General features: G+C 40.2%; 1 protein-coding gene across 1 annotated transcript; it reads left to right on the top strand.

Moving 5' to 3' along the window:
- Nucleotides 1-1091: 1091 nt before the first annotated feature.
- LOC119414931 (zinc finger and SCAN domain-containing protein 32) lies at nt 1092-10039 on the top strand (the record flags this gene model as incomplete). The annotated part of the gene is given in 2 exon segments (XM_037682053.1): nt 1092-1454; nt 9232-10039. Coding segments are annotated over 2 exon segments (1088 nt in total), but the record flags the coding sequence as incomplete, so codon positions are not given.
- Nucleotides 10040-12296: the final 2257 nt, after the last annotated feature.

Raw genomic sequence — 12296 nt, forward strand, 5'->3', positions numbered from 1 at the left:
AACCAGCTGGTCAAAGCAGATGGCCGCTTGTCCTGAGCCTGGTTCTGCTGGAGGTTTCTTCCTTTTAAAAGGGAGTTTTTCCTTTCCACTGTTGCCACTGTGCTTGCTCAGGATGGGAGACTGCAAAGAAGCCAAGATTCAACTTGTCTGCTGGATTCCTTAGATAGAGAACTTTACTAATCGGCTTTTATGTATGTGAATGTTCCTGTAAAGTGCCCTGAGACAACTTTGTTGTGATTTGGTGCTCTATAAATAAACTGAATTGAATTGAATTATGTGTCACCTGGAATAAAGATGCTAAAAGGGAGAAATGTCTCTACTGCTTCCTGCTTCATAGTTTACGCTGGAATCTGCTGCGACACACGGCTGATATTCAACAGGGCATTTCATTTTGGGACAAATTGAGATTGATGATTGGTCAGTTGCTGACAAGCCTGCTGAATTGATTGACAGGTGGCTTGAGGATCTGACTAGTGCAAAAAAAAAAAAAATCATAGATTTTACTGGCCCACTTAAAAGTGCCATCATTTATTCCATATTTATTCCAAATTTATTCAATATGTTTGTGAATCTAAGGTTTGAGAACTGAGTTTCCATACAAAATCCTAGTGATGGTTTCTTTATTTTTCAGGGGTGCTGAGTTAAAACTTAAGAACGCTTGAGCACCCCCAAAAAGAGGCTAAAATCGCCACTGATGTAACGTAGCATAAATGTCTTTGGTTCCTGTTGAGCTCCTCCAAAGTGGGCCTTTTTAACAAAATGGAAGTCTGTCCTCGTTTATTTTTCTAGTTGTCATGTTCATAACGTGCACAGACGAACCGTATTTCCACCCCACCACCCCTGCGCTCCGTTACGGGGGACAAAAACAGTTTGATGTTTTTAAAACAAATCTTCATGCGATTTTTTTTTTTTCTTGTCCGACGCAGCTCACACTAGTGGTGTGGGGAAATTTTGTTTTTCAGTTGATAAAAAAAAAGTAATTCATAAAATTTGTGTAGACTATTTTATATTCAAACTTTAATTCTAATTTGATAGTTTCAGAAGCATTTTCAGATGCATCAAACCATTAAAGTGAAGTGTTCTTTCTACAGATCTCTCATGGCAGTATGCATGGAAGGAGGAGGACCAGCTTCTCTGTGACCGTGAGGAACCAGAACATCCACAGGAAGAATCAGGACGTTTACAGTTGAAAGATGAACCAGAGCAGCTTGGACAGAAGCAGGAGACTAAGACCAACGAGATAAACCACTGGGAGCCAGAACCATACGAGGATCAGCTATTCGGTCTGAACTCATCTGACGCTAACAACCAGGATAAAAAAGAAATCATGACTGAAAACTCAGAATCAAGAAGAAATGAGGAATTGAAACAAAATAAGAGATGTTCTCAAACCAGAGACCACGGGGTCTGTGTAGAAGTTCCGAAGCTCAAGAGACACAAACAAATTCACACAGGTGAGTAAATATTAGAGTATGACTGATAATGGACATTTTAACTTTTGCCGATACCGATATTGGGATGGGAAGGCTAATGCAGATAACCGATATAATGGCTGAAATTTTTTTGAGCTTATCCCACCCCCAAGAATGTAAGAAAACAGCTACCGTAATTCTCGGAACACACCTGTCTCTTATCCGCACATATTAAGATAAATCATAATTTTGTATATAAATAAGACACTTTGGTTAAGCCGCGGGCATCCACCTTTCATTGTCAGGATGTGTGCCCAACCAGCTCCAGCATAATGTACAGCTTTCTTGTTGTAGTTCAAAAGTCAGCCACTGGATGGCGTTTCACAGAATGTAGCTTGCTTTCAACACACGCTAAGACTGCATGATCATAATAAGTTTTCATTATGCTTCGCTGTCTGACTCATGCTTACTACCATTCAACCTACAAGATGAACACAATAACTGTCTAAGCATAATCACTGGACAGAACAGTGCCAACACCTATGTACTTATAATAAATTCAAATTCAATTCAATTTCAAAAATACTTTATTAATCCCAAAGGGAAATTATTTGTTGTTGTAACTCGTTATCCTCATTTCATTAAGAGATGTTATAGATACTGATGTCTGTAGACAGGAAGGATCTCTTGTAAAGGTCCATCCCACAGTGGATCCTAAGAAACTGGCTGCAGATGCCGTCCGATCCGTCCACCCAGACTCGACTGGCCTCTCGGTTCCTCCGGGCTGTAGGACCACCCGAATGTCGGGCAGAACTCCTCCCAGTGCGATGGTCACTCCTCCTTAGGGCTGAGTACTGAACCGAGGTTCTTTTATGGCACCGACCGAACTGCACCGGTCGGTGTATGTATTGAAACGTCACTCTTCTTTCAGTGTCAAGTTTCGGTATTGGCTGTAACGTGTCACGTGGTTTCAGCATGCATGCAGGCAAAACACCAGACATATGACAAGCAGACTACACCCAGATTACATCCTGAGCTGTATAGAGCTGCCGTACCTAATCTATGTATAATTATGTCTATGGTGCTGGTGACGCCCACAGACGGGTTCACGTGTGCAGCGCGTGTTGTCGAACGGCTTTGACAACACGCGCTTCAGAAAGTTGCTCCGTGTTTTTCTGTGAGGAGAGAAGAGTTCATTAGCCTCCTCCTCCTCCTCTCAGCATTAAAGTCATCCTGTGAGTAGAGCCTGAACGTCCTGATTCATTATCTCCACGACCGGACTCTTCATCAAAGAACTCCGAGGACGTCTCTGTGTGCTTCAGCTGGTGAGTTTACGTTTGTTAGCGTAACTGCAGCTTAACACGTACATCGCGGGGAAATAAATTATGATCCATGTAACGCTAACTTTAACATATTAGTGTGTAAATTTATTTTATCTACGTAGCTAGCTAAACTCAGAAGCTAACTAAAGATTGACAGTAACATAAATCTTAGCTTGTAAAAATGTGTTCATCCATTGGATCAGCTGCTTAAACAGTTCACTAATGTTCACTGTTTATGTTCATGTTCTCCTCACAGGAGGTTCTGACCCAGATGTGAGGACAAAAGAAAAGCGAGGTGGAGACCACAGGACAATCAGACGTTGTTGTTAAAAATTTGCTGCCTTTTTCTACATTGGAACTGCATGTTGGAGGTAAATTAAACTTTAAAGGATTTTGTTGACCAGTTAAACCTTTATCTCTCAGCCTAGATAATGTTTTTTGATCAATAATAACACAACCATGTTATTGTTGATGTTTTGTTCTCATGTCAATTAGGGAGATGATCAGAGCCCTAAACCCCAGAGAACCACAGAGAAGATTCAGGCAGAGACACAGAGGTGCAGAAGTCTGCATCATCTGTACCTCATTGAATCCAGTGACCTGCAGGTGGAATGTGAGGGACAATATGTCAAACTGACAACCAGGTATCTGTGTGCGCAACAATCATCATCTACAGCCTCAGAGTGAACATGTTCTACTGCTGGAGACACCATCAATTCAATTCAGTTCAATTCAAAAATACTTTATTAATCCCAGAGGGAAATTATTTGTTGTTGTAACTTGTTATCCTCATTTCATTAAGAGATGATATAGACACTGATGGCTGTAGACAGGAAGGATCTCTTGTAAAGGTCCATCCCACAGTGGATCCTAAGAAACTGGCTGCAGATGCCGTCCGATCCGTCCACCCAGACTCGGCTGGCCTCTTGGTTCCTCTCGGGCTGTAGGATCGCCCAAATGCTGGGCAGAACTCCTCCCAGCAGACTGCCGAGCTCCTCGTCGCAATCTAGAACATCAGCCAGGAGCATCTTGTTTGTGTCCACAGAAAACAGACATGTTGATTTTTCTGAAGGAAAAACTGTTCAGTGAAAAGGTCCTCAGTGTGTAGCAGTGAACATTAGACACTGACGTGTCACTGGTTTGTAACTGGTCTTTTGAACTGGAAATTATTTGTTTGTTTTTATGTAAGAAAACTGCTTGGAATGGAAAAATACCTAAGTTAAAAAATAAAACTCACAATTTGTACTGTAATGTGTAACGTAATTTTATTCTTGTTAGAATTAATAGTGATTACAAAATTGGTACCGAAAAAAGAACCGTCCAGGAACCGACATCGAAGTGAAGGTACTGACACCGGTACCGATACCGATTTTTTTAGAAAGGTACCCAGCCCTACTCCTCCCAGCAGTCTGCCGAGCTCCTCGTCGCTGTGGACAGCCAACTGTAGGTGCTGAGGGACGATCCTGTCCTTCTGCTGTCATGAGTTGTGTTTCCTTCTAGTTCCAGGATCTCAGTGGTCAGGCACTCGAGCACAGCTGGCAGGTAGATGAGAATGCATCCACAGAACATCCTTTTCAACTCATTTGAGATTTGGGGCTGTAGTCGAGATATTATTTGAGCGTTTGAGATGTTAATTAGCTGCTGTTGGTTGTAGAAAACTGCCTTGTTGCCATGGTTACGCATCATAACAAATGTCTAAAACTAAAAAAGTTTCAGTAAAAATCCTTCCAGCTGCACAGCATCCGATACCAGAGGAAACAACCATCCAAAAAATGTGATTTACATCCAGAAAAAGAGGAATTAAAGTTTCCAAAAGTAAAATCTTAGAATGAAAGTAACAGAGCTGCTCCAACATGCAGCCACCTTGAGCGGTGCAATTCTAGAACAAAAAAAAAAAGAAACCATCACTAGGATTTTGTACGGAAACTCAGTTCTCAAATCTTACTTTACTTGAAAATTATTATGATTGAAATAATTGTTTGAAAAAAGGGGCATATATATTAAGATTTTTTCTTCTTTCTGCTGCCTTTCATTTTAAATATCTTGTATCTTTTTTATATTGTTATAGAATTGTTTTGTACTTTTTTAAAATGAAAAAACTTTATACCATACCATACCATGTAACAGAAATTATTTATAAATTATATACCGGTAAATATTACTAAAGTCTTATCTAGGCCTTGTGAACAGAAGTAAAATAGAACTGGTAAAATACAGTAAATATTCAATAAATTAGTACCATTGATTTTTATTGTTAAACACTTTTGGTAAGAGCTGCTGCTTTTAAATGTACTTTCTAAATAAATTTGACGTGATATCTGCTCAGCAGAGCTCATATGAGGAGAAGGAGGAAGGAGCCCCCCCTCCCCACTCCCCTTGTCTCTTCTGCGCCATGCTCGGATGTGAGCTTAAATAAGATACTGGTATTTAAACACATATTTACCATACACCAAAATATTTTTTTAAACTTCTATTTAAATATGTATCAGGCTTGACTGACTGCTTTAAAAATAAACCTGACGACTTCTCCGCTGAGCTCTCATGGTGGAAGGGGAGGGGGAAGAGCCCCTCCTGTTTGTTGTCTCCGCTGTGTGTTCGGATGTGAGTTTAACTGAACAAGAACCTTTGAGGTTGTTTTGTTTTCTCATTAAAGGCCTTACAAGGAACTATTTTCCTACTGACAGCAATAAGTGTCATGGTTGATTTTAAATGGACTGTATTTATATAGCACATTTCTATCTGATCAAGATACTCAAAGCTCTTTACACTACAATCTGTGCCTCATTTACCCATTCATACAGCACTCTACTAGATCTCTACAAAGCTAATTGAACAAATCATTCTAAAGAGACTAATCAGTGATTTATCACATTCATACACTGATGGGACACACATCAGAGGCTATGAGGGGTTCATTGTCTTGACCAGGGACACTTCGACCTGTGACTGCTGGTGGATTCGAACCCCCAACTCTCGCATTGGAGGACAACTGCTCTAACCACTCAGCCACAGCCGCCCCAAAGTTAAAGTTAGCAGTTACTAAAAATATATTATTTATCAACTTCTGGCTTAGTTTACACATCTGACAGATATTCTAGTCATCTTTATGTGATCCATTTTCCATAATTCATAATTAAACATTATATTCACCAACCCCTATTATGTAATTTTCCACAATTTATCATCAAATGTCATTTTATTCCTAACATCGTCCAGCCCTAACTACCTGTAATCACTGGACAGAGCAGAGCTAAACGCCTATGTAACCGAAATGATTAAAGAATTAACGTACTGGTAAATTTTACCCACAATCCTTATCAAGGTCATGTGACTGGCAGTACTCAGAAGAATACTACAGAACGGTAAACGTTCATTGAATTAAATTACTGCCATTGATTTTTATTGTTAAGCATGTTTTGGTAAGAGCTGCTGTTTTTAAAATGTGCTTTAAAAATAAATTTGACGACTTCTGCATCACTTCTGCTCCGCAGCACACAAGTGTCGGAACAAAGAAAACTCACAGGGAGGGGGAACGAGGGGGAACTATACCCTCAGTTCTGTCTCGCTGTGAGTGATAGTTACCTTACACAGAAAGATTTTGAAAAACTTTTATTTAAATACCGTATGTACCGTGACATACCGTTACACAAAATGGGCTATGTACGAAAAAAAAAATCTTCTTAACAATGCCTTTAACACTGCTGTTAAAAAAAGTCTGATGGAATTTTCCTCTTTGAAAGTGAACCTGTTCTCCTCATAGTCTGAGGTGACAGACTACATCCACAGACGGACGGACGGAGTTTCTGTGTTGATTTTTAATTTTATGGGCTTTTCATGCATGGTGCTGAAATCGCTGTGTAAACACAGTCCCTCTTTGAAACGGTGAGGGACTGTGGGTCGGTGAGGGTGAGGGAAGGAGCCAGAGTTTTGTTTTTTTGAAAATTAATTTCATTTCCATTCAGTTTATTTATATAGCGTAAAGTCACAACAGAAGTCATCTCAGGGCACTGTACAGAAAACATATACATACATAAAAAGTAAGTTAATAACGTTATTTATCTAAGCATCCAGCAGATTTTTTAACAGAAAATCAGATCAATGCATGTCTATCTTGGTGTTGTGTTTTTGTGACTCAATGAGATTATTGTACCTCGTTGATCAATAGTGGTGGATTATGGGTATTTAGAAGCAAAATTGGAACCGTGAGCGAGAAGTTTCTGTCAAGAGTACCTATGGCATTAACGCTGTCTGTTTTCCCACAAGCTCAAACCCCCCCCCCCCCCCCCCCATGAGGGGTGGGTGATGGGCAGCTACATGAATGCCCAGTTGTGTCAGGGGAAGCCATTCCTCTTCCCCTCTTCTGAGCACATGTTGTCTAAGCAGTCAAGTCTGTACATATTTTAATTAAAGCTTTTAAATTCTTTCTGTCTATGTTAAATATGTGTTTAAATACCAGTATCTCATTTAAGCTCAGATGCATGAAACTGAGTGGTGGAGACAACAGAGGGAGGAGGGACTCTTCCCCCTCCTCTGTCTCCTCATACAAGTTCCACTGAAAATCACATCAAATTTATTTAAGATAAGATAATTTAGAAAGTACATTTAAAAACAGCAGCTGTTTTCGGTTATGTCGATGTTTAGCACTGTTCTGTCCAGTGATTATGCTTAAGATAGTTATTGTGCCCATTTTGTAGGTTGAATGGTTTTAACAATGAGTCAGACAGTGAAGTATCATGAAAACTTATGACGATCAGATCATGCAGTCTGAACGTGTTGAAAGCAAGCTATATTCTGTGAGATGCCATCCGGTGGCTGATTCTTGTACTACAACAAGGAAGCTGCACATTATGCTGCAGCTGGCTGGGCACAGATCTTGACAATGAACAGTGGATGTCCACGGCTAAATAACCGGAGCATCTTATTTATGTACAAAATTATGATTTATCTTATATTTAGTATGTGCGGCTTAGAGACAGGTGTGTTCTGTAGCCCGAGAATTATGGTAAATTAAATATCTCCAGGTACACATATGGGAAGGTGTAATTCAATTCAAAAATTCTTTATTAATCCCAAAGGTAAATTAAATATTGTTGTAACTCATCATCCTGGTTTCATTAAAAAGAGTTGTTCTAGATGCTGATGGCTGTGGACAGGAAGGATCTCTTGTTGCGGTCCATCTTACAGCAGATCTGAAGAAGCCTCTGACTGAAGACACTCTGTTGTTGTATGACAGTCTGATGAAGAGGATGCTGAGGGTTGTCTATAATGTTATTCATTTTATGAAGAATCCTTCTTTGTACAATCATCTCCAAAGGTTCTAGAGGAGTCTCCAGAACTGAGCCAGCCTTCTTTATGAGCTTGTTGATCTTTTTTTAAGTCACTTGCTCTGGTGCTGCTCCCCCAGCAGATGATGGCAGAAGAGATAGAACTCTCTACAACAGACTTATAGAAGATCTGCAGCATCTTGCTGCAAACACTGAAGGACTTCAGCTTCCTCAAGAAGTACAGTCTGCTCTGTCCCTTCTTGTAAATTACTTCACTGTTGCATTTCCAGTCCAGTCTGTTGTCCAGGTGAACCCCAAGGTATTTGTACTTCTCTACCACCTCCACTTCTTCTCCCATGATGGAAATAGGGTTGGACCTGTTCCTGTTTATCCTGAAATCTACATTCATCTCCTTTGTTTTGTTCACATTCAAGATGAGATGATTGTTTCCACACCATGCCTCAGCGGTCCACAGGTTTCCTGTACTCAGCTTCTTGTCCATCTCTGATACACCGGACCACTGCAGTCATCTGAATATTTCTGCAGATAAGATAAGATAGAACTTTATTGATCCCGCAGGAAATTATTGCGCCAGAGTTTCAGTACAAAGGAACATACACAAGAATCACAAGACATAAAAATAACAGAGAATATAAAAATGCCAACAATTAAGTTCTAAACAGGTGCAGACCGAAACATTAAAGAGTTTATTGTAGTACAGGATTAATTTTTAATTGTCTTATGTGCAGAAAGGGGGAGGAGTTGAAAAGCTTGATAGCCACAGGGAAGGACTTCCTCTGGCATTCTGTGGAGCACCTCAGGAGTCTGTTTTGTACTGGAAGTCTGAGGTGTACAGAGTGAAAAGGAATGGTGAGAGTATAGTCGCCTGTGGTGCTTCTAAGCTATTGACCACCTGGTTAGACACACAACCCTTCAGTCTCACAAACTGTGGTCTGTTTGTCAGGTAGTCTTTGATCCAGGTGATTGTTGAGGCTTCCACCTGAGTCTTCTTGAGTTTCTGACAAAGCAAATCAGGCTGAATTATACATATACAGCCATCATACCTGTCCTGTACCAGTCTAAAATGTCCTACTCTCTTTATACATGTCCTGTAGCAGTCCTATGTGTCCTGCTGTCCTTACACATACAGTGGAGTCTTTCCAACCTTTGAAGTCTTGTGAATCTTATTCATCAAGTGATTTAAGTACAGCATTTTTGTTTCTTTCTGTCCAGAACTCTCACAGCATTATGTCTGGAAGGAGGACCAGCAGCTCTGTTACCAGGAGTGGAACTCCTTTTTGGATAAGGAGAAACCAGAAGCTCCACAGCAGGAACAAGAAACACAGATGAAAGAGGAACAGGAAGAACTCTGCATCAGTCAAGATGAAGAGCAACTTGTCTTGAATCAGGAAACGGATACCTTTATGGAAACTGCCACTTATAAGGGAAAAAATCTAAGTCAACCAGAACCAAAGAGGGTCCAGATCATTCCTCAGAACTCTCCTAAAGTTGAGAACCAAGATCAGGAACAGGGCAGAAATGAAGACTCTAAACAACAAAAACCCAAACATCTGCAAAGCAGTGACCACAGTTATGATGCAGACAGACAAAGTAGGCCAGGTGAGAAGTGGAATACCTGGGCAATTTCAGGTAAATGCATTTCTCAAAGTGGTCATGTGACTCAACACATGAGAATTCAGAAAGGTGAGAAGCTTTTTTTATGTCAGACTTGTGGAAGATATTTTAATCAAAATGCTCATTTAATCAGACACATGAGAACTCACACAGGTGAGAAGCCATACCCATGTGAAATCTGTGGTAAGAGTTTCTCTCAGAGCAGCAATTTGACTATTCACCTGAGAACTCACACAGGTGAGAAGCCTTTCTCATGTCAGACCTGCGGAAAACATTTTACTAACAGAAGAAATTTAAAACTCCACAACAAAGCACACAGGTAGGAAGATGTTATCTTATGAACCTTCCTTATAGAGAACTTTACTAATTGGCTTTTATGTATGTGAATGTTCCTGTAAAGTGCCCTGAGACAACTTTGTTGTGATATGGCGCTATATAAATAAACTGAATTGAAACTGAATTGAATTGAACCTTGTAAGTTCCTGACAGGAGTGTATTCGAACTTTGAGTTGAGAAGTTAGCATCTATAGTTTATCACCATTAAACTGTAGTTTGACAATCCCACTGGAAATGGGTTGTCTAGGAAGGAAATCAACATTTAAAATGAAGAGTTTTAGTTCACAAACATGTCAGACACTAGGACCACATTTGTGTGTTAAGACAGTGTTTCCCTTATCCTCCTGCATCCTCTACAGCTACGTGCTGAAAGGAAGAATTTGCCTAAACAGATAAAATCTGACGCTGAGTCCACAGGCTCATTTGTCAACTTTGAAACTGAGAAAATTAAGTTTATATCTGTTAATCTGTTTGATTACCGTAATTCTCGGACTTTAGAATGTACCTTTCTGTAAGCTGCACTTATTAACTATAACATAATTCAAAATTTTGTACATAAATAAGACGCTTCGGCTACAGGCCAACATATCAATTTCTCCTGGGAAATATGTAAACTAAGGATGCAGCCACCCCAAGCGGCGCAATTCTAGAATTTTTTTTTGTGTCTTGCCCTCCTTGTGCAACGTGTCAGTGGTCGTCTTTTGGACAACTGTCAATCAGCAGTCTTCCCCATGATTGTGTAGCCTCCAGAACTAGACTGACAGACCATTTAAATGCATTTGCAGGTGTTTTTAGTTAATTAGCTGATTACAATGTGGCACCAGGTGTCTTCAATATTGAACCTTTTCCATCCATCCATTATCTTTTACCCACTTCTTCCATTTTGGTTCACGGGGGTTGCCAGTGCCCATGTCCAGCAATCACTGTGCGAGGGGCGGAGTACACCCTGGACAGGTCGCAAGTCCATCACAGGGACACACCGAGACAAACAACCATTCGCTCTCTCACATGGGGACAATTTACAGTTACCAATCAGCCTAACATGCATGTTTTTGGTCTGTGGGAGGAAACTGGAGTACCCGGAGAAAACCCACGCATTCACGGAGAGAACATGCAAACTCCACCCAGAAAGGCCCCTGAACCAAGATTTGAACCAGGGACCTGCTTGTTGAGGGGCAGCAGCTCTACTAGTTGCGTCACCGTGCTGCCCATTGAACCTTTTCACAATATTCTAATTTTTTGAGATACTGAATTTGGGATTTTCATTAGTTGTCAGTTATAATCATCAACATTAAAAGAAATAAACATTTGAAATATATCAGTGTGTGTAATGAATGAATATACAAGTTTTACTTTTTGAATGGAATTACTGAAATAAATAAACTTTTTCATGATTTTCTAATTTTATAACCAGCACCTGTATATAATGATTTTAATAGCTGGATGTCCGGCCCCTGAGCTGTTGACTTTCAGAAACTTCAACCCACTGAGCAGTTTGTTGAATAGCCCTGCATTAGACAGTACTTTTAGTGTATTTAGTAATCAAACTAGTTATATAAGTTTCTCAAGCATCTTTTGTTCATTTTGGTGAGTGCATATAATACACTGGTGTTGCACTCAACAAGTACATTGTACTATAAAGATTTTAGAACTCTGTCTGGGTATATCCTGGATATAGACACTATATCGTTGCTATACTTTGTTCTCTTGTTGCCAAATTGAGGCACCAACCTGTAGAGTGTTGAACATTAATAAACATCTGCATCAGACACCATATGGCTATTGATTTTTACAAGCTGTGCCTGTAAAAAATATCTCACCTAGTACAGGTGCCCATGGTTCCATGTGCGACAAAAGGCGCCCTTTTTTTCCCACTTGAGCAACTGCCCCACAAAATGTCTGTGCATGCCACTGAGAAGAAGGAACAGATACACAATGGCAAGTCCAGGATGTAGGCCATCGGGTATAATAAACACTAAAGTTAAGCCACATTTTTCTGCAAAATCCCGAACTTGAAGCTTTCAAACCTGTCTTTCCTGTCTTCTTGCCCCGTCCAAAATGGTGGACATGTTTCCTGCCTTGTTTGCCATTTCCAATATGGCGGACATTTTTCCTTCGCTCCGGTGGACTGGGAGAGTTAAACCGAGCTCCTCGGAGGAGAAATGAAAAGTCTTGAAATGCAAAAAGAAGTCCAGTTGCCTTCATGACAGCTCGATAGGATTAACATGAGTTAAAATGAGCAGAATGCTAATGTTAGCTGCAGTTAAAAGCCGGAAGTTGGTCATGCGACATCCGGCGGAAGTTAAGCAGATAACGGCAGCTTTAGC

This window comes from Nematolebias whitei, chromosome 1 (genome assembly GCF_014905685.2).
Source record: "Nematolebias whitei isolate Nwh7 chromosome 1, NemWhi1, whole genome shotgun sequence".
Taxonomy (NCBI): Eukaryota; Metazoa; Chordata; class Actinopteri; order Cyprinodontiformes; family Rivulidae; genus Nematolebias; species Nematolebias whitei.